At 49.8% G+C, this 22895-nt stretch overlaps 1 protein-coding gene across 3 annotated transcripts in view; it reads right to left on the minus strand.

The window, feature by feature from the left end:
- GPSM1 (G protein signaling modulator 1) overlaps nt 1-22895 on the minus strand; it is an 83664-nt gene that overhangs the window by 38250 nt on the left and 22519 nt on the right. For all 3 annotated transcript variants that reach the window (XM_087753275.1, XM_087753276.1, XM_087753273.1), the window contains exons 2-9: nt 17839-18060; nt 17156-17291; nt 16715-16857; nt 15071-15194; nt 13756-13871; nt 13321-13476; nt 11485-11593; nt 8299-8425 (exon numbers count right to left, since the gene is read on the minus strand). In XM_087753275.1, coding sequence (XP_087609401.1) covers nt 8299-8425; nt 11485-11593; nt 13321-13476; nt 13756-13871; nt 15071-15194; nt 16715-16857; nt 17156-17291; nt 17839-18059 — 1132 coding nt within the window. In that variant the 5' untranslated portion in view covers nt 18060. The remainder of the gene's footprint in view (nt 1-8298; nt 8426-11484; nt 11594-13320; nt 13477-13755; nt 13872-15070; nt 15195-16714; nt 16858-17155; nt 17292-17838; nt 18061-22895) is intronic.

Here is a 22895-nt window from a genome sequence, read left to right on the forward strand (position 1 = left end):
GGGCTTTTCTGGCTGCACAGGCCAGACAAAAGTCAAGAGCAGGTTTGGCTTACAACAGAAAGGACAGTACACATGAAAATAATAAAGTCAACCCACAGCTAAGGGCCAGGGAAAGCTGGGGGGAGGTCGTTTTCAATGTGGTGTCACATCAGACTTCCTCAGGAACGCACTTTGGTTCCACGCAAGGCCCTCCATCCTCAGCTCTCCATTGTCAGAGCTGGGAGCCAAAAGGACAGGAATGAAACCTCTTCTGCTGGGAAGATTGGGCTCCAGCATGTTTGCTCTGATGTGCTGTATTCGTTGGCACACAGACAGCACACAGCTGAGCAAATATCAGCCTTCCAGACAGATCCTGAGCACTACAAAAACATTCTCCAGAATAACAATTTAGCAGGTTTTTTCCTCCATGACAAAACTGTTCCTTTAAAAAAAGTATATACAATCTGCAGTAATGAAGAGAAGTTACTTTTGAATCAAGATGCTCATCTGCCTGATTTGGCAGAAGATGCTTTGCGTATGTGTCACCCGAGTTTCGCATCCTCCAGAATCCAGTCTGGCAGCTGAACAACTGGCTGAAAATAACAGCAATATTGCACAGCGACATGGCACCCAGGAGCCCCTTGCCATTTGGCTGACGGCATTCAGGGTGAGCAGCTAGCACAGAGGCTTCTCAGATGGGGAGAGGGAGTAAGGAGACGCTCTGGACCACGTGCCAGAAGAGCCTTCACATTCACGTGGAAGAGGTAAGACTTGGAGCAAAAGTCGTCCTTGGAGAGAGAGATGGCACAAGGGAGTTACCTTCCCTCAGTGGGGGCAAAACCAATGCAGCTCAGGAAAGCTGCAATCTTTGAGTACAAGGTGATCTTACATCCTGTAGCCTTACAACTATTACTAATTGCCATGATGTTGGGCACATCTTTGATTCCAGTTTTCCCCCCCACATGCAACGGGCAGTAGCTTTTCTCTAACTGACAAGGCTGGAATAAGGCTTATTTGCAAATGAAGTGTTGGCAAGTCAGGTCAAAGAATGAAGTACTTTGGTGCGTATTTGCAGGACCTAGAAAATGCAGAGCACCCAATCATGCAACACCTAACAGATAGTCAAATACAAGCCTTGGAGCTTGTGGGAAGCTCCAAAGCCACGTTAGAAGCAGCCTCCTATAACCATAACCTCCCCCAGGCAATGGTCTGCTTACAGATTAACAGTTGTGGGGACAGGAGGATTTTTTGGGAGATAAACTCAACTGGGTGGAGCAGGCTGAGAGGAGGCATGTAACCTCAGGGCTAATTCAAGAAGAGTGTGAAAGGCTTGGCAGGAACACCTAGCTTTCTTCTAAGAGCAGGTTTTTCTCTGCCAGTGTACAGCAGAGTCTCATGACCTCCAGTCTTCCATTATCAGTTTGTGTTGAACAAGCAGAGATCAAAAGGAAACCAAGTTTGAGCTAGAAAATGACACACAGTAATTAACCGCGGCAACATCTCCAGCAGCTAGACAAGCCCAATTACAGCAGCTGTGTCCTACAGCCTGACTCAGGGAGGGCAAGAGAAAGAGCAACACACATATCGGAGCTTTGCAGTGATCACACGCTCACAGTAAAGCCCTCTAAAAAGAGGCAATGTACTTGACCCCTCCCCTCCGGGATGCTGTTGTGAATCAGTCACCAGCTTGCAGCAGCCAGGCACTTTCCAGCTACTGGAACATGGCTGGCCACACCGGACTTCGAATTCATGAGCTCTGCCTCTACAAGCTGCCAGGTCTCTTTGCTAAGCGAAGGTCTGTTGTCTGAGTGCTTGTCCCTGCCAGGCTAGGGGCCAGCCTTGCTGCTGAGTGAAGGAGTGCGGTTCCTGAGGTCAGTCAAGAGATTAACGGTGACTCATGCTGAGGGTCTGGCCTTGCCTTGCTCAGTGAAATGCCAGAGCAGACCATGGTCATCCATACAAAAACCTTTGAGAAGTAAAAAGTAATTCTAGCTGGGGGAGAACTTTTCTTCTCGGTCTCTTTGTTTCTCTGTGCTGCAAGAAAATAGAGTAAGCAGAGGCATCTTGTTCCTAATGGTAATACTGTACTGTTAGACAGAAGATCATCGTAACCATAGGCATTTCCTGCACGTTGGCTACCAAAGGAAACTGTCTGTGGAAAGTGCATTCGGGAACCAGGCAGCAGACACCAGAGCTGGGATGGCTGCAGGAGCCTGGAACAGAAGCCAAAGGGAACTTCAGGCTTCCCAGCTCGGAGCAGGAGTTTGTGTAAGGAACTGACAATTTCCAAAAAGTTAGCTCTCCCCACAACAAGAGGTTCCTTGATTTAATAGATGGCTTTGCCAAAAGCCACGTTGTATCTTCTCTGCCACAGGCTTCAAGAACTGGCCTCTTCCTCATCCTCCTCTCCAGCACTTGCGGTCTCCCCTGGCATCAAGATAAAACAAGCACCTGAGTTTCATTAGCACACTATCTTCTCCTCCAGTCCTGGAGCATTTCCTCTGCTGTGAGCTGAGAAGTCTTGCTGTACTTTACATTGATGCTGGGAAGGGGCTCGTGTGTAGAGCAAGATGAAAGAACAACGTTAAATACTTCTTAACACTTGGAGAAGAATATTTTAAAACTTCACAAAGCCAATACTGGGGTAGTCTGAACTGAGTGCTAAATTACTCAGTTTAAATCCAAATGACTCAGAGGTTCATGCCCCCATCAGTGCTGCTGGAATGATTTAACAGCTGTAACAGCAGAGGTTACTCAGATTTAAAAAAGACTCATTACAAAGATAATGAAGAGGCATCCTTTAGAAGTCCTAAATCTTCACCCAAGAAGCTCCCCATGCAAGCAGCACTCCTGTCCTTCCCGCCTTGCTCCCTCGAGCATCACAGCAAGGACCACCACAGACCCAGGTCTTTTTGGACACCTTTCTGCAGATGCCTTACTGGGAGGCACGTGGGAACATTTGCGCTAGCACTCCTCTGAGCTCAGAAGCTAAGGCTCCACTGAGCATCTGTTAGAGCACAATAAAGCAACCAGACCACCTTGCATTCTGCCTTCCACTTCGCCAAAAGCTACTCTGCTTCAGTCAACAACCTCATCCATCAAACCCCTGCAGAAGCAGGTACCATTAACCAGCACAGCCTCGGGCTTTCATTTTCAGAATGCAAAAAGGCTGAGCTGCAGCCCGTCAGCTCTTGGGAAAAATCAAGTATAGTTGAGGATACTTAATATTAAGCAATTTCAATTGCTATGCTTACTCAGTCTGACCGCTAAGAAGAGGGCAGGTTCCATGCTGAAGCCGTTAGCAACGTGACCCCTGTACTCATCTGCTCAACAGAAGCAAACGCTACCTAGACACTGCAATGGCAGTCACAGTCAGCAGGGCTGTCCCACTGTCAGAAGGACGCTAGTCTCAGAGGGCCACATCTCTTGGCTGTCATCCAGCACAGTCCTTCACAGAAGGGTTGAGCAAACCACGAAGAAGGAACATCCCTGTCCCTGGGCTGCATCCCGGCCCGAGGCACAGGCTGGCATGGGTTAGCAGCACTGCCTCCTTCTTGCTTTGCATCAAGAGGGCTGGTCAATCTAGCGTATTTCAGCAGCCCTAAACACTTCTTAGATACTTCAAAGATATTTAAAGCAAGCAAACAAACAAAAACAAACAGGCTGGGAAACATAAAAGCAGGTTTCTTTTATCCCTGTCTAATTGATCCAAGGGTTCAAAGATTCCTGTGAAGAAGGCAAGCTCAAAACTGCATTGAGGATGCAAAGCCCCACAGAGCTGATTACTGCTCAGGAAAAAGGGTTTTATGCTCACCCAGGCTCAGCTGCCCACTTCACCACCTGAGAATACAACCTGAAGCACGGCTGCCTCTCACGCGGGGATGAGCAGTAGCCGTCGCGGAGGCCCCTGAACACCAAACAAGCAGACTCACCTTGTGCCTACCCTTATTCAGCAGAAGATATGCAGAGAGCGGGGGAAGCCAAGCTCACGGCCGAGTCCTTTCCTGCCCTCAGAGCTTGTTGAGCATGGTTGGGCAGCAGTGTCTGCGTACTGCAAACAGCACAGAAACCATGCCAGGAACCAGTTTACAATGCTCTGAAAGCATCTACGTGCCAACGCCTTCCGGAACACCTGCATCCCTCCCCACCTACACCCAGCTGCCAGGAGAGGTGTTGCTCAGTGTCTCCTAACACTACCGCTGCCATCACAGATGACGACTGAGGCTGACGTGCTGCTGAGAACAAGTGAAAAGCAGCCCAGAGTCAGTTTTCACTTTGGAGAGGCACTGAGGCTTGGACAGGGCTGCTCTCTGCCTTCTGTCCGGCACCTCCGCCCCTTTGGTGATGGGTAAGCCCCTTCTCTGTGCTGCCCTCCCAGCTGGCAGGCTGCCCCGGCCAGTGCCAGCTTCCAGACAAGGAAGAATCGAAGAGGAGAACACTGCAAAGCAGCGCTGTTTAGTGTGCACCAGCGACCCAAGTTACCCACCCAGGCGCTGCCACCAGGCTCAGTCTAGGAAGGGCTCAGCTCCATGCTCCTGATTCACCGCTACCCGCAGAGTGCTAGGCACAGCCGACTCCTGGCTGAGCAGCTGCCGAAACCTCAACCCAAACAAACTGATCTAGAAAAGGGCAGCCAGCGAGGGTGGCACGGGCAGCCAGCACTCCCACCCCGCATCCAGCAGCGGTGCCGAGGGCAGAGCTGGCTGTTTGCACCGTGGGGCATCTCCCAGCTCCATGTTGTCCACGGTTGCCTTCACCCCTACAAAACAACTCCCTTATAGGCAGAGCAAGTTCCCTTATTTCTCTCCAAAGCCAAAAGCCTACCAGTACTCGATGCTTAACTTGCAGGGTGTGTGGGAGGTGGGGGTGTGTGTGTGTGTATATATATATATATATATACACACACACACACACGAGGGCAAGACCAGTTTTCAGGGCCACATTTTTGGGTGTTTGGAGAAACAGACACAGCCTCTGTTTGCTTCATGTTTTAGCTACTCTCTACTTTTGTTTGTTGCTTTAAGCTCTCTCTGTTTACATTTCTTGACAAGGTCGTTGATTTCACAAGACTTTTGCAGCACTGCCCCACTTCCCTGGCCTCCAGCTTTGTCTTCTGACGTCCAATTGCTCTCAGAATATTAATTAAAATCACAAAGAGCTCAGCAAGAGGAGCCAAAACAGCAGAGGAAAACATCGGACACTCCTTCCCCCGCCAGGTCCCCAGCGGAGGGCAATGCCCAAGACTTAGAAGCAAAAGTAACCTGGGAAGGGCATCAGTCTGACGGTCTGGCTCAGGGTTTCTCAGCCAATGGTACAGATTTTCCCAGAACTCAAGTTTGCTATGAAACTTCATTCTACCTGCTTGATGAAATTGATGTGTTTTATAACATGCCTGCCCTATCAGATGATTTTAGCATCCTTATGAATATGCAGACATTTTATAACCTTAAGCAGGGAAAATAATCTGAAGGGAAGAATATTTGAAAGCTCTCCTCACCACAAGATTTGTTGACATCAAAAGGCACGGCTGGTTCAGAAGTCAACTTGAATCTCAACTCTCTCACCTGCTTCCTATTACAGAAACAGATGTTCCTCTTGCTGTAAATTGCTGCTATTAATAATATAAATAATTATGCTTTTCTAATCATTTAATAGGTGCACAGGAGGGTACCAAAGTTCCTGGCAGCTATTAAATACATCTCCCTTCTTCTCAAGGGCTCAGAGACACATTGGTGGCTTCTCTTATCCTCCACTCAAGTTCAGAGTAAGAGAGCTGAAGCCAGAATAAAAGCTAAGGAGAAATCAAGGGAGCTGGGCTCCTCTCCACAGGCTGCCCTGCAGACCCATCCTCTCTGCAAATCTCTATGTGACAGGAACAGCACCTTTCCCACCTGAGATGCCTGTGCCAGAGCCCACAGGTGGCTAAGCACTGCAACACTCATGCTCCCTTCCTTGCACAAGATGCTGCTGCACAGCCCCAGCTGATTTGTACCTCCCCAGCAAGTTCCCAGGACCCAGCGAGGGGCAGCAACCCCCGCATCCCACTGACTGGGGAAGCCCTACTCTGCAAGGGAACCTGCCCCTGGCCCTGCGGTCCCTCCCTCCCCGCACTGCAAGCCTCAGTCATTTGCTGTTTTTCCTCCAGAGAACACTCTGTCCTTCTGTTGACAACAGCTCCAGCCTTGGGAACCTGAGCAATGACACCACAGATTAACGAGGTCACTGCAACCTCCAGCAAACACTGCCCCGACTTACGGCTGCTCAGCCCCTCTTCCCACTCTCCAGCGATCATGCACACAGACCAGCATGGCTCCGGCTCTGTCCGATGAGACAAAAATCGCTACTGGCTCCAGATGTTAACACAGCACAGGCACATCTGGATCACTGGAAGGCAGCAAGCAGCCCGCAGGCCACATGCTGGCTCAGCCTTGCCCTGCCTCACCTTCAGAGTTAAGCCCAGTGACTGACCAGGCTTGCCATGTGCCTTAAGCAGAATTCCTAACCCTTCAGCGCCGCACGCTCGCTGAGTCTCAATCTGTGAGATGTGGTTGGTGGGGCTGTGCCAGGGAGACAGTGGGGCTCTGTCACCGCCCATGGGGGGGACACTGCCACACACCAGGCTCAGCCCTCCCCCAGAAGGGTTCTGCTCGGACCAAGACCCTCCGTGACCCCCAAAGCACACCATCCTGCCTGCAGTGGGACACCAGACCAGTCCATAGCAGGTTGCATTCAAGCTCAGATTCAACAGGGAGTGAGTTATGAGAGCAGAGACCCTCTTGCTTTATTTTTTCTTTTTATTATTTCCAGCTAAGAAAAGGCTGTGCGCTCCTGGTTATGCAATACAGTCAGAGCTGCAGAGCCCCTTTCCCAGATAAATCTGGCCTGACTCCTTCCCGGTGCAGCTCTTCCACACAATATGCTCATGCATCCAGTCAAACATGTCTCAGCACGCAGTGCTCTCACACCCATGTGGTCCTTGGTGCTGCCCTCCTGCACCCCATTCCCCAGCCCGAGGGACCTGGCACCCCATCAGCTTGTTTCCTCCACACTTCACTCCGTCCCAGGAGCAGAAGCAACATCAAGGTTAATTTCCTGTTCCCCTTTCAGAGCAAAATAATTTGCCAAAAGGAAGCCCCTAACGAGGTGCCAGGAATGAACAGAAGGCCCTAGCTAATATATTTCCCAGCAGTTACAAAGATGGGCCTGACGTGCAAAAGGAGACAGGGGCAGCCCCACAGGGCCTTTGAGGAAACAGCTCAGCTCCAGTGCAGCTCCTGATGGGGCACAGCAGGGCACGCTGGCTCCCTCGCCCACAGCTCAACTTCTCAGGAAAAGATTTAGCGCTGACGTAGCAGGCTACACCTTCAAGATCAATACAGAGCGCAAACGCGCAGCCAGCCTTTCTCCCTCCCAGAACACCGTGCCTCAACCCGAGCATCATCTCCTCTACGCCAGTTCTACCAACAGGAAAGAGAACACACAGCTTGAGAAAACATGTTTGCACTAACAAGGTCATATTTAATCAGCCAGCACCTCCCGGGATGCAGTTTCGTCTGTGTGAATTAATAAGTCTGTCCACAGCGACAGAGCACCCAGCTGGAAGCGCCCCATGCCAGGCACCCACAAATGTCTGCAGTGGGCAGTTCCAGGACAGGCAGACGGTCCCCGAGCTGGGGACATGTCAGGCTGACAGCGTGCTGTGACGAGGACTCAGCTGTGCTCTCCTGCTCCCTGAGGAGCAGAGGCAGAACCACCCAGGGCCCAGTGCAGTGAGTAAAGCCATTTTGTCTGCTGTGACCGACTTCTTGCCACATCTCTGTTTCCAAGTTGGGCATCACTGCAGGTGTTCCACGGGTGAGACAGCACCCAGCGTGCTGATACTCACAACCTGCCTTCAGCCCATGCTGTAGGCTTGGTTCCTTGGGTGCTAATCAGAATGAGAGCAGCCAAAAATCCCTGCCAGTCACCTTTTGAAAGCTTGCTGTATCAGTCAAATCAGTTAAAAGGGCCCTGCAGAGCTTTAAAAGAGACAAAAGCTGATTTGCTACTTGGCAGGTGGAATTTAATTCCCAATGCAGATTAATTCCATTAACTCATTCTGTGCCCTCTTTGGGGCGGATCCTTCCCTGCTCTTGCAGCTTATGGAAAGCACAGAGCAAACCACAGTCTCCTTTCTGGTAAAGGCACCCGATAGCCTCATCTTGCTCTAGCATTCGTATTTCCTCCCATGTTGCCCACTTGCAAACACCTCCCCTCCCCAGGCACCATACCACATCTTTCAGGAGACCGTGCAATGCCAGCAACAGCCCAGAAACTCACCTTGTGCTTCGTAGCCAGAATAGTGCTGAGCTGTACCCCCGTCCTGATCCCCGGGGCCCAAGCCAAGGGCCGACTTGAGCTGGGCCATGTTCACCTGTGCTGTCAGCTCACCGTTCCGGTCCCCGATCTACAGGGTGAAAACCAACAGGGCAGCTGGTTAAAGGGCAACATCCTTGAAGCAAACAGCCCCTAGCAAAGGGCTTGCCAGTCCCATATCAAAGCAAACAAACAGCCAGCCAGAAGAGAGCTTGGAGACACCCTGAGAGACCATACAGCTCAGCTTTCAACATCAAAGCAACTCTCCAAAACTATTCCTCAGTGGTAACCTGGGCAAGGGTCCACGCATGCTGTGCTGTGCACTGGCTGCACCTCAGAATGCATTTGTGCAGAGTTCGGTACAAGGAACTGAGGGGGCACAGCTCTCCCACTGCTACAGAACTGGGACAGAGGTAAACGTGCACGTCTGGTCCGTCCTGTAGCCGCATATAGCTTGGCAGAGAGCCCTGAAGCTCTCAGCCCCTTTCCTCAAGTATTTCCATAGTTACTGAGCACCAGACAGCCACACTACTATCAGCCACGTGGGCAGTGCCACACTCAGGGCTTGGATGCTCTGAAAGCCCTTCTCTCCTGGCTCAGATCCATACAGCTTTGAGTTGTTCCTAGTGATCTACCCACACAAGTCTCCAAAATCTTCTGGAGTCCAAATTGTTCCAAGTTCCCATCTCTCACTGGCCTGAGGCCGAGGAAGATGATGTTACATGTTTAGGAAGAGATCTTTCCAGTGGCTCCTGCTACTTAAAATGCAGAGTTATAAGACATGTTGCTGGGCTCTCCTCAGTTTAACCAAACAAGAAAATTACTGTGCTGCATATCACCAGCGAACACAGAGAGGTCACTCAGAAACAGCCTCTAATCTTCAGAGGAACAGCAGCCTCTGTAACAGACCTTGGCTGTTCCCTTGGAGAAGCCTGACTCCCTATTAAATGCCTTGCAACAGCTCTTTTGTGGTCCTTCGAGATAGACTGCAGTGTGAGCCATCCTAGAACAAAATCATAAATCCTCACATTATTTATGACAAAGCCCCAAGCACTAGTAAAGAGAGGCAGATCAAACGGCTTATCAGGCATAAAACCCCTGCCAATTACAAGAGATTTGCTGTTGACATCATCTCCAGAGAAATTACTATGTCCTGGTTAGGTCTCACAGTCCTTGATGCTCTGTTCAATACTTCCCTGACTGCCACTTATTCCAGATCCTCTCCAAGGCCCTGTTAACATCAGAGGAGCACACTGGCAGGACAACAGTCCTAGGCAGGACCCACCACACACACACACACCCCCCATCGCAGAGCCCTGTTTTCTGCCCTCAGCTCAGGTGTCTCCGTTTCCCAGGAGCCCCCGCCACAGGCAGAGATGGGAAAGGTACACCAGAGCAGTGTCGGAGAGCTGGGACAGCTTCCAAGGTTTTTAGGTACACATCCTTCACTCCAGCTGTTTCACAAAAAAGAATTTCAGTCACCTCTGATCACCCTGCAGCAGCCTCCAATGTGCTTACCCTGAGCAGATTTCATTTGGATTCAAATATCACCGTCAGATTTATGTCGGGATAGAAGGGGGAGAGGGTGATGGGAAGTGAGCTAAACACATCAGGGTGCAAAGGTTTAACTTCACTGGGTTTTCCCTAGGCAAAATGCTGGTGCTTGCCCCAACAGCACAAGTGGCTCACTTGGTTCCCAAGGCTAAAATAAAACATCAGCTTTTTAACAGAATCACTAGCTGCTAGAAGCTAATGCAGGCTCTCCTCACAAACGGGCAGTCTCTGCACTGCTCTGTAATTAATGATGTGGGGGAGTTTATTAGCCACCTAATCCTGATGTGCCCCGTAATCACAGCCATCACCCCAGAATGGTAGCACCACCATGAACCCCCAGCCCACCGGGTTTCCCCTCCAGCCCCAGAAGTCAGCAGGAGCACTACTGCTCCTGTCCTCCCATCGCCCCTCATCTGCGCTGCACATGGCCGAGCTCCATCTGGGGCTGAGTAATCAGCCCTGAGCTGCAACAGTCTTAGCAGACTAAAGCTGGAAAAGCTAATTTGTCCTAAAACGTACAAGGCCAAAGAACAGTATTTCTTCTGCATGTCTGATAAGCATAATTAAATACATAATTAGGCTGGTACGTCAGCCCTACCCCAAGATTTAGCCAACCTAACAGACAGGCAGGAGAACACACAAAGCACTTACATATGGTGATTTCAATTAGTACTTCAACAGGGCAATTTCTTCATCTGGGGAAGACTAAAGAGGCCACGGGCAATTTCCTCATAACACACTGGAAAAAGCAAACAATGGAATTCTTGCTTTCTGTACTTCTGAACCACCTGAAAATGCCATATGTTCTTGCACCAGGAAAGCGGCAGCTAGCTGGGCAAGCACATCTGTGAAAGCCAGTGTAGCTGCACAGATGAAACCCCAAATGCTGCGGCAGCGGTACAGGGCTAGCTGTAGGCTGTGCTCATCCAGTGTCAGCAATCGGTTGTATTAGGACAGTGCTAGAGTTTACCACCTCACAGCTGGGACCCCCCGCCAGCTCCACTGAGAGGAGAAACTTCAGCACACGTACACTCTGCTGCAGTGCAAAGTACAGCAGGTTTAGAGCACCCAGCCAGTGGGCAGAAGCTGGCCTTGTTTTCTCCGTATACTTAACTTGCCAGCAAATGGGGTCAGACCACAGCTAGAATCGCAAGGTCCGTCTCAGTCAGGATCTCTCAGCCTTGGGCTCAGTCAGGATCTCTCAGCCTTGGGCTCAGGAAAGGTGGGGTCTTACTAACAGACTGGACACCAAGAGGTATCCGAGTTCCTTCACGCCAGCTGGGTGCACACCACCTTGGCCAGCAGACGAGACAGCTAGTCCCCAGGACCTTTCTCACTGAGCAATATTGGTTAAGAGCAACGTAAAGCAAATGTATTGGCTGTAATTAAGGGGAAGGCTGGGAGCCTCCCATAAAAAGAATATTTTCCAGCCAAGCTCTGCAGTTCCTAAAGACACCATTGAAACAGCACATAGGCAAGGGCTTTCCAGAGCAGTCATAGCAAGAGAAGAACTACATTAATATAACTTATTGGCATAAAATAAAGTCTCTCAACAGGAAGAACTGATTCCCTCTGATCTGAACCAATTTCTCTTACCTCTTGGGAGATTTCAAGATGTTTCCTTGCAAAGTGCAAAGCTTGTTCATGGCTCCCCAGGGAGACATAGGCATTTCCGAGACTCCAGCAGGCTCTTCCTTCTCCCACCCTGCCAAACAGGAAACTGTCAACCACAGAAATGCTGGGCAAAACCCAGCAGCACAGCAGCCCTTTCAGGGCCTCCTCCTCGAGAGCACCGACAGCCAGTCCCTCCTAGCTATGCTTTCACCTACAGAAAGGTTCTGCAAAGGAAAATGAAATGCACTGTACATCTTAAATTCTTCTTATGCTGAGGGTCAGTAAGATCAGGGGATGAGCAATAGCCTCAGAAATTGGCTTACACCCACAGTGTAACAAGGGCCCAGAATGGCGTGGCTTCATTTGTGAGCACCAGCCTGAGAGCAGAAGCCAGAGCTCCTGTCCAGCTTCCACCTTGCACAGCAAGGCTTCCTCTCCAAAGGTGCACAACACATCAAGAGGGAATGTAACATCCAGCCCTTTTGTTCAACAACAGCCCAGAGCTAGGTTAACAAGAACACGGCAAGGAGGAAATATTGTGGGCATGCAACGTTCTCCTGCTAAATACAAGCCCCATGTCACCCAGGATGCATGCACAAACTGAAACTGCATGCAACAGCCAAGCAAATATTGACCTATTTCCACAAGGCCTCCAGGGTGCTGCTTCTTGTTTTCAGAAGCCAAAGAAAGGAGGCAAATGTGAAACCTGCCTCGGGCAGCCCTCACCCCCAGCCCGTGCCAGACACAGAGGTGTCTCTGGAGCAGGCTTCAGCACCTTTTTGCACAAGCAGGGAGAGCCCTACTGCTCATCAGAGCCTGCTCAGCTCTGCAAACGAGCAGATGTGGGGGGTGACGGGATAAAAAAAGCACATGGGGGCGCAGGGGGAGGTTCAGCGTGACTGCAACTCCCTTTTCAGAGGTTTGGGCGGGTTGATCAGCATTTAAACATTTTTCTTGTCACCCTGTTCAATACCTTCTGCTCATAGGGTGTGTTCCCAGAAATGCAGGAGCCCACAGCCTGCACCCCCACAGCATGATTCACCCTTGGGTGGGATTATACCTTCTCTGAGCAGATAGTGCCCGGATAGTGCCACAGATCTCCCATTTTAATGTCTCTGCTCCATCTAGTGGAGGACAGCCAGCTTCCCAGGAGCCAGCAGCAGTAACACTGAACAAGGCAGCTGCAAAGTCACTTAAGCTGCAAGAAGGCTCCAAGATTACAGAGAGAGTATCCAGGAGAAAGGAACCAACCTCTCTCAAAAAAAAAAAAATTAAAAAATAAAAAAAAAAAAGAGGCCAAGCCTCCTAAAGAAGAACAAATGAGGCTAAGAAGCAAAATATATAATCTCCACATGCTCTATGTTATGTCATTTGTTTCTACATGGAAGCTTCCAGCATCACGTCAGAGGAACAGGACAAAGTGGCGTGTATGTATGCCCTAACCACACAGTTTCTAAGGAAGATACAATTTTTGTGAACTTGAAGGAGTTTGAGAGGGGCCATTCTGGGATAAAGCAGCAGTAGCCTCATGGCAAAGCACTGAATACAATGCATTTTCTTGAAGTACCTCTTATTAGAAATCTCACTCAGCCCACACAGACATAGCTTTAAGGGCACAATCTCCGGGTTTGAATGACATGATAAAGGTGTCAATCATGTTATAATTTTTGACACGACTGGACTAAAGCCTGGATTCTGAGAGATTTCTAAAGACTTTTAAGAATACACGTTGCTGTTCTTTAGCCCCAACAGTAGAAAACAGTAAGGAAAGAGGGAAGGGCCAGTGCTCTGAGCCCCTCTCCTGAGGCAGTCCCTTACCTGTCTCCCAGCTCCTGTGCTATCACCAGATGTTTTAGATGGTACTCGATTGCTCTTTCATAGTCTTGAAGCAGTGTGTATGTGTTTCCAAGACTGTAGCAAGCCTGGGCTTCTACTGCTTGGTCTTTGAGTTGTCTGGAGAGCTGGAGTGTTTTCCTGCATGGAACAGGTGGAAATGAAGAGACCTGGTCACTGCAGGGCACCTCTGCAAGGCGACAGGAAAGCCACTACTTTGGCATGCGCTGCGTTGAAGTTGATGCCTGTAACACGCTGCAGGCTGTCAGGTGGCTGCATTACTCGCCACTGCTGAGTACCACACATGCAATTGGCCTCCAGGTCCCTTGTCACATCCCCCTGAGCCTACGCATTCACTGCAATAGGTCAAGGCTTCCAGGGAACACATGCCCTGAGTCTGCCTTAGCCCCTGGCACTTACTTGTAGTACTCAGCAGAGATGTCAAACCTCCCAAGGAAGATGTGTGCATTGCCCAGGTTGCTGTACGCTCTCCGCTCGGCTGCCTTGTCCCCAAACTCCTTAGCAATAGCAAGGCGCTGCAGCAGACACAGATTAGTGAGTACAGGCTGGCCATTGCCAGGTTTCTGTTACACAGCAACTTTTCTGGGAGGTTAACTTCTTGGTTTGCAAAGCTCCCACCCAGCAAGGAAGCGGCACACATGCCTATCAGGGCTGGATGCAGCAGGAAATCTCTCCCTCTTTTGCAATTCAGGATCAGAAAGGGCCTTTGGGGAAGTGGGAGTAATGCTGCATCCTCTTGCAACTCCTGCTCCAGCCTGGTCAGTACACATCTCTTTAGCTGAAGTGCAAAAGGAGTCATGTACATACTTCAACAGCTGAATAGAGGGGCAAACGGAGAGCTGTAGGTCAGGCTGTGAAGCGATGTGGTTGATCAGCAGACTAACGTGCAGGAACAAGGCTGTCACTTTGTGGGGTGCTGTGGCAGAGAACAAACGTGCATGTGTGTGCACTCCCTCTCACCGTCTGCACTGCAGCTGCTCCCCAGACCTCTGCCCTTACCAGCAGCTCAGTCCTGCCTCTCCTCTCACATCCCCTTGCTCCCCACACTTCCCCACCTCTCATCCTCCACTTTGCAGCACCTCCTCCTGGTCCCAAATACTGCACAGAGTTTTCCTGCCCCTTTTCAAGACCCTTCTCCCAAAGCACTGCTGGCTGCTGTCCTCCAGCATTTAAAAATCAGAAGTGCTATGACAGGGCTGACTTTCTAAGGGGCTGAGCACCTTCTGCTGGAAGGAAACTGGTTATACTGTAAACTAGAAGCTGAACTGCATTTCAATTGGGGCAGGGACTGTGTCACCTCACCATTCTGTAAAGCTTTACAGAAAGTTATTATGTTCTACAAGCAACATTTATTCCTGATCAACAGCTCTTTCAGCAGCTTAATTAAATTCATGGCTTGCATTTATTAAACTCTAGACCAATACAAATTAAGAGCAGAAAAGCCTTGCTAGGCACAGCTGCAATTTGCCCTTAGATACCTCCTTTAGTCTCCAAGCCAACAGCACCCTTCCCTCACACTGCTCATTAGGTGCTGATGGGGATTGGAGTACGATGTTGCTCAGCATGCATTAATACAACAGGGCCAGACCCTGAGGTACACACAGGAGGAAGAAAAACAGCTGAGAGCAAATGCCTCCCTGTACTTCCCAGGCTGTGGTGAGAAGAAAGGCTGCTCAGCCCCTGGCCCCCGGAATAAGGTGCAGCAGTTTCTTACCTCCTTGTGGAAGGCTATAGCTTCACTGAAGTTGCCAAGTAAGTACTGGGTGTTGCCGAGGTTGCCATAAGCACGGCCTTGTGCAGCCCTGTCCCCCAGCTCCTTCACCAGGGACAGGTTCCTCCTGAAAGAAGTTAGAGCAGTATGTCTGGTGAGACACAGCGAAGAGACTCGTACCGTAAAGAAAGGAGAGCTAGCCCTGGAGAAGGCATTTCCCCTCCCCAGCCGCCTGTCCTGTGCAACCCTTGGCAGGTGAAAGTCGGGTGATCTATGCTAGCTGCAGCTGTGGGAGCTTGTGCAGATCCAGTGGTGTAAGTTCCTGCTGCTCTCTTGTCTTCAGGCAATCGCAGCTGTGTACAGGATCAGCTCACACGCTGATGGTGATAGGATCCCATGTTAAATAAGAAATGGCCACCTCACTGTACAGGGGAGAACCAGGAGCATAGGAGAAAGGAGATTACCTACAGCAGGACAGAGATAAACCTAGGGAGAGGAACAAGATCCACAGTCCCATGCCAGGGCTCTGCTCATGGAGCTTCCCAGCATTTCTTTACCTTATTTTTCCCCCCTTTACACATACAGCACACACAGGGAAGCGTAGAGCTCCCAGTTGGTCCAAATTTACCCACTGGCTATGCTACATTCACCATTCTTTGGAAAACGGATGGTGAGGTATATACAGGCACTATCACATCCTCAGATATGAGAAGATGGATATAAGATCTTGTCACACTCTACATTTAAAAAAGTCTACTTAAAAAAACCTGCATTATTGAAGCAAAATTCTGAAGCACAAAGAGAAAAACATTAGCCCAAAAGTCTGGTGACAACCTTCCTGTGTGGGACATCAGAGTGATCTTTGAAACTACTTAGGAAAGGGAAGAATGTTACAAGCAAGATAAACTACAGATCCATGAGGGGGACAATTGGGACTTCAGGTGAAAGCCTCTTCCCTTGGGTGAAGGGGAGCCTCTGCTCGTGGCCCCTGCGATGGAGACACACAGGGATCCTTCTCATCAAGGCCAGCAGAGAGCAGCAGGGGCTACAGGAGCTAATAGTTTAGCTTCCAAATGCAGCTCTGAGAAGGAGCAGACTATTGAACATAATTGCATGATTATACTTCAAACTACCACTCAGTTTTACCAAGGCAATGCCAGGATGAATTTTAGCTCTAATTTTATAAAAGCTTGCAGTCCCTCTCTCACCTTCCTTAAGATTAATTTGCCATCATAACTGGGCACCTCAGGGGAACATTCCTAATTCATTACAACATGCAAAATCTCATTCAGTGGCCCAATTTTCAACAACACTGAGCCCACAGACTCATTCTTTGCAAGAAACGTCTTCCAGAGCGCCCACATCCTCAGTGGCCAGGAAACAAATCCCCTCTATGAGAAATGCTTCCAACAGGACTCAGTATTGTCTTGCACCCCATACAGCTATCATTAGCCTAACGGCTATCAGAGGTCAGCTAACCTGCAGACGCTGAAAGCTGTCAGCAGAACAAGAACACCACAAATACAGATTATGATCTGAGCAGGATGAGCTCAGCAAAGGTGTATCTGCATGCATTTTAGCAGTCACTGATGCCTGACCAGCCCTGTTCCATGCAGGAGAAAGGCTTGGCCAAGCTTGAATACTTACTCATAATATTCTGAAGCTTTCTGTAGCGTCTCCTTGACTTCTTGAGGCAGGTAGCCTGGGTCTTGGGCCATGTTCCAAGATAAGTGCTTTCCCTTTGCATGGTAAACATTTCCTATATTATAGAGTGCTCTGGCTTCACCTACCTAAAGGGAGGAAGAACATGGAGCAGCAAGGCATTACACTTCACATCCCAATATGGACCTTTCCATTGCTGGGCAGAGATGGTCAAAGCCAGGAGGGCCCACATTTTCCTTTCCCATCTTCACTGTCATGGCAGCTGTTACTGTCAGCAGCATGAGACCTGTGATGCAGTCAGAAGGGAGAGCTTTACACTCCACCTCCTTCCAAAGCCCACCTTCACCATATCACATTTACTGACTTGCAAACAGATTATTTTTAAAGCTAGGAAATGTTTCCTGTTGGATGCCATGAACCAATTACCTTGTCTCCCTGCTCCTGAGAAATGTCCAAGTGTCTCTGGCAACAAACGACAGCTTCATCAAACTGCCCAAGTATTTTCAATGTATTCCCAAGGTTGCCACTTGCCTTGGCTTCTCCAATGCGGTCCCCAATAGTTCTACAAGATGACCGGAGGAAAGAAGAGAGGTGTTAAAGAGCTCACAGACTTTTATTCACCAACTGAGAGGCAGAATTCCAGCTGCAGCGAGCCAAGCTGCAGCGAGCACTACATGACACACACACAACACATCCAGCAGTTCCCAGCACACACACCTGACTGGAATGCTTCATACAAGCTCTCTCAATTTTGAAGACAGATTCTTGTTTTTTTGCTGTCTCAGGTGAGCTGCTCTAATGACTTCAGGTGTGCGTACAATGAGTACCTGGGGATAGGAGCACCGGACACTGCCCTGCTCTTGCTCCAAGTGCCCTCCTCACATCCATACCCCTTTCTCCACCTCCTTGCTCTGAAGGTGGCTGGCCCATTCTTGTTGCCTCCCGAGTTCTCCACAGGACAGTCACCCCATGCCTCAGGGCTAGTTTTGGATGCTTATTTCTGGGGCAGATTCCCTCAGGCTGCTAGATTCAGACCCCACAGAACTTGCCTTCGCTCAAGCCCTGACAGATTATGTCTAATTAGGACAAAGCACTGCTGACATGCTTACCTGGCCAGGGTAAGGTCATGTTTATGGTACTCCAGGGCCTTGGAGTACTCCTTTAGGTAGAAATAGGCATTGCCCAGCTGACTGTAGATGGCACTGAGAGTCTTCAAGTCCTCTGTCCCCACCTGCACCGCTGCTTCGAAGAAGGCTGCCCCAGCTTTGAAGTCCCCAGACTTGCACAAGCGCTCTCCTTCCAGGGCCAGTTCCAGGCAGGATGCTTCCATTCTGCCAAAAGCAAGACCGTCATTTCTAGAGGAGTTAGACTGCAGCGCACCCATGCTGCTACGCAACGGTTAAAAACGTTACTTCATCGTGCAGCTCACTGCACCAGAAAAAAAAAAAAACAAAACCAAACCTACAAAAAAAAACCCAGACCCTGGAGGGAGCCACCCTCCAGGCAGCAGCTGCCTCTCTGCATTCAGCCCCAAGCACCAAGGCACCAGCCCCACGTCAGACATTGTTTGGGCGATAATAACTTGGGGACACGCAGCTGGCACACCTCAGCGGTGCGGACACCAGTTTTCAGTGGACGCGGTGGGCACTCAGCCCCTCTAAGAAGCCAACCTCCTAGGCATGAGACACGGGAGCAGGCAGGTTTACAGACCGCGTGGGCGAGTGGCCAAAGGCAGCCCCTGGGTTCCCAGTAGGAATCCGGACAAGAAACTCGGGGCTCCTGGCTCTCAAGACGCACGTTCACATCACAGGAGTAACATGGCATCTGTTTTTCTTCTCAGTGGTGCGCAGCGTAGAAGCCACGGACCCAGGCTATTCATGCCTGCACCACTTTCCCTGGGGTAGGAGAGAGGGTAGCCAAACTGTAACACATTTTTATTAGATACCAGAGAAAACCCTGGACTGTGCAGAATTTCTTGGCTGAGCAGCTTCCAGTGCTCGGTGTCTGCTTTTCATTAACTCCCCTGCTGTCACTTTTTCCACAGGCACTCTGCACATTAGCCTCCAGCCTAGCTTTCCTCCCTTGCATTTCTCGACACCTTTGGCAATGGTGCATGCCGTGCTGTCAGTGAGTGCTCTGCAAGCCAGCGGAGAGGAGCAAGACCAGTGATACTGCTTCAAGAGAAAGGAAGCGTGCTCCTTTGAGTGCTCCAAGCCCTCTCTAAATTACGGCCATCCCTGTTAGACCATGTGTATCCTCCAGTTCTCAGAAGGGACAGAGCATGCATTTGAAAGATTACATTTGGAAGTGTCTTGCTTGCTGCAAAGCCAGCCCCTTCACAAGGCAGATAGACACAGCATAATATATAAATAAATGTCCAAAGGCAGTTTCTGTTCTGTTCTCAGTCAAAGAGCACTTGCAGGAAGTTTGACTGTGGTACCCGGACTACGAGAACTTGCTCATCACCACTGCAACAGCAGCAGCCCAGCTGACGTCTCCTGCAGCAGTTTCCTGCTGAGCGCTAGAAGATGCTTCCCCCAAAGCCCCCCTTGTGATGAGCCAAGGCCCAGCCCCTGCAAGCGGGGTCTCTGCAGACCAAGGCTGAGGTGTGCTGGCCAAGCCAGGGCACCCTGCGCTGCTCTCAGGACAGCACCTGCCACGTGCACCCACGCGCCCCCCGTGCACACCGACTTCGGGACAGAGCTCCTCCTGCTCCAGGTCTGCGCTCCAGCATCTTCCACCCAAGTCTGCACCCAGCACTTGCCTCCCCCTGCCACGAAGGGGCATGGGGAGATACACGTACAAAATACCAATCCTGATACATTTTTCCTACAAACCGGCAGAAGGGTGTTTTCTCAGCTGCCAGGAAACAAAGCCAGTTCCTCTATGAGCAGTGCATAAACTGTCTAAAATCCAACCCTATTTGCCTGGCAATCTCCCTGCTGAGTCAGCTCCGTTTGACTCCAAACACCCAACGCTTGGCAACCCAATGGCATCCTGCAAAGCAGGACAACCCACAAAACGGTGAAAGACTGGTGCGGACTCTTCCTCCAAACACACTCGTGACCTCTCCTGTCTCAGCGTTCATTTGTTCCCAAAACCACCGAGTAGCAAGAGGGAGAACGGGATTGCAAAGCAGCTCATTTGAGCTCCCACCTCAAACTCCCACACAAATACTCGATTTCAAGCTCACTGCAAAGCCCACCTTTGGGTGGCTATTTTACTTGTGCAAGAAGGCTGTTCGCAGTGCCAGTGCAGCATCAGTCCCTGCCTCAACTTCTGTTTGCTAGGGGAAATAAGAATATTAAGCCTGTTAAGAGTAAAAATGTTTAGCTTCTCTCTACTGATCCTCTTGCTAAACCACATGAAAATCAGTAAGAATGAGCTTCTGCTACAGCATGTTGAATTAGAGGGACCCATTTGGGGGTCATACCAAACTTCCATCAGTGCCAAGGCACATTCACGGTCTGTAGATCACTAGAGTGGTTATCTAGTGTCATCACCAGGTATTGACAAGTCTCTGCTGATACGTCCCAAACAGCTGAAAGAAGGCTTGGGACTGAAGAAAGAAAAGGAACACCTTATACTCAAATCAGCAAGATTAAGTTCAGGCAGCTTAGCAGAGATGAATCTTGAGAGGATTTGAAATGCAGGAATGAGCCACCATCACAGGAATTAATGTTGGATTCCAGTTAGAAGACAGCAGAGACAGAAGCAAATTTCAAAATCATTTCAGTTCAAATTTCAACACAAACAAAAAACTCTTCCCAATATCCAGGTTCTCTAAGAAACTGAGTTCACCAACTGTAAACAGTCTAAAAACTGAGCTGGAGACCAATTTCCCTCATTGATGGCACTGCAGTCTAGCTCAGCTCGAACTTGTGTGATTTGAATAGCTTGAAGTGAGGGTTCCCATCCCTGCAACACAGAAAACCCTACAGCAACAAAACCCAGCTACACCCCCCAAGGGTGGCATCTTGCTCAGGCCGTATTTGCCAGTGGAAACACAACCAGAAGTGAAACGTGTGCCTCGGGGCCTGCGTTCCCATACACTCAACATGCACACGTGCACACACTCACGCTCTCTGGGCGCCTTCCCGGTGTTCCCACAGTAACTATCCAGGCACAAGCAGTGACATGACCTCCCAGTGCACACAGCCTTTAATTAAAATCTGTTTGTCCTTGAACGGGCTGCTTTGCAGAGTATCTGACCTATGTAATTAACATCACTGCTCAGTTAGGGACCTAAGCAAGGAAGGGGAAGGGAGAAGAGGCTTTTTCTCTGCATCGCACTCTGCCAAGCCTTTGTTGCCACCGAAAGGGACAGGAGTAAAGAACAGCAATTATTAATAGAAACACAACCCACTTCTACAACCCACCTGCCCTTCCCACGTCCTCAGGGCCCCACACCAGAGCTAGTTCTGGGAAGCAACTCTGCATGCAGTTCAGTCACTGCAGGCTTAAAAGCACTCAAACACGATGCCAAGGGCGGAGGAACCAACTAAAGGTCAACAAACAAACTCTAACAACAAAGCACACTAAAACACTACACGTACAACAGCTTCCAAAGGCCATAGCTCAACTGTCCATAAGAAAAGACCAGAAGGGCGATTTAGGCAGAAGATAGAAATCTGCTGTTCAAGTGAGCCAACCTGAACCACCTTGACAGAGCAGCAAAGGAAAGGGAAAACAGTGAATAAAGACAGACTCAGGTTACAGCCCCCATTCCTCCCACAGCACGTGTCTGAGCCCTCCCCTACCTCTTCTGCAGGTTACGCATTTTCTGAACATAAACCCAGAGCTCCAAGCCCACTGGCAGAAGGAAGCAGCAAGGCTGAGGTCTGCTTGGAACGATTTTGCAGACAGGTCTCTCCATTAAGTTCAAAGGTAGGATCCAGGGTTTTGAAGATGCTGATGGCATCTTCATGTCTGTACAACACGCACAGCTCTCCAGTTTTCACTCCATCTGCTTGGGCCACATTACCAGCAAGTTACTGGAATCTTGAACTTTGTTTATCTGGGACACTTCTTTTTCTGTTCATATGCTGCCCTTGAAAGGGAAGGAGAAAGGAGCATTGCTTTTGTTTCCAGAGACCTAATGTCCTCTTTCCCCTAAGAAATATAATATTCTTCATCCACTGTTGGTTTCAGGTATCAGATAGGTGAGTTCACAGCTGAAATCCAGAAACAAGAGAGTGTCTTGGTTCATTCACATATTTTCAGTGCTGCCCAAAGAAGCAAAAGGGCCCTAGAAGAGTCCATGAGATGGCCCAAGTTGAAGGCAAGCAGCTCCCTCCTTTCTAAACTGGTCTCTTCCCAAAGCACTTTGCCTCTGTGGTCGCATCAGCTGTTCCTGTTGGTGCCTCTTCGCTCCAAGAGCGGAAGGACTTCTGCTGCTATGAACCTCTCCTTGTCAGGTGAGGAGCTCAGGGTTCCTTCAAAAGAGGATCATCTTTGGGCAGAAGCATATGTTAGTTCGACGGGCTCTAATGAGGCCTCATCCATCTGCCACCTAGGAAGCTTTGCAAGTTCCAGAAGCAATCTGAGCATTTCTCAGACTGGGGAAAAGCAGGAGAAGGCAGATCCCACAGAGTACATCCCTGCCCATTTAAATGGGCTCCAAAACATCCCCATCTGAGCAGACACAGCCCTCTACCCCCCAGGTATTAAATTTCTCTGCTGACATACAGGCAACATGCCTGGGCCTATACCACCTCAGCTCAGCAAGCACCTACTATTCATGTCTTAATACCAGAAAAGAAGATTCAGTCCCTCCTGAGCCAGCAAATTACTGCTGACAAGCTGAAGGTGCTGGGCTTGGCCATATGGTGTGGTTCAGAAGAGAGACACTGCAGAACATGAGCTGTTTTTCTTACTTCCACAGCTAAGATGCTAGAGCTTGTTAATGCAATTCCCCCACCACTCAACCTTTTAGCTAAAGCATGGTATGTCCCTGCCTGGGGGTTTGAACACAGACACAGGGAGGAGGGGATGCTCACTTGGAGCAGCCCCGTTCATAAGCCTTGCCCTAAATCAGTGCAAACCACTCGTACAGATTTGCATGTTCCTCTGGATAGTCAGGGTCCCCAAGTGTCAGCAGAAGTCACATCCCAGACGCCAGGCCCACCACAAGCAGCCAGGAAGGTCTGACAAGCTTCCCAGGTGA

The sequence above is a fragment of the Nipponia nippon genome, unplaced genomic scaffold, assembly GCF_047370975.1.
Source record: "Nipponia nippon isolate SJK-2023a ecotype South Korea unplaced genomic scaffold, ASM4737097v1 scaffold_16, whole genome shotgun sequence".
NCBI lineage: Eukaryota > Metazoa > Chordata > Aves > Pelecaniformes > Threskiornithidae > Nipponia > Nipponia nippon.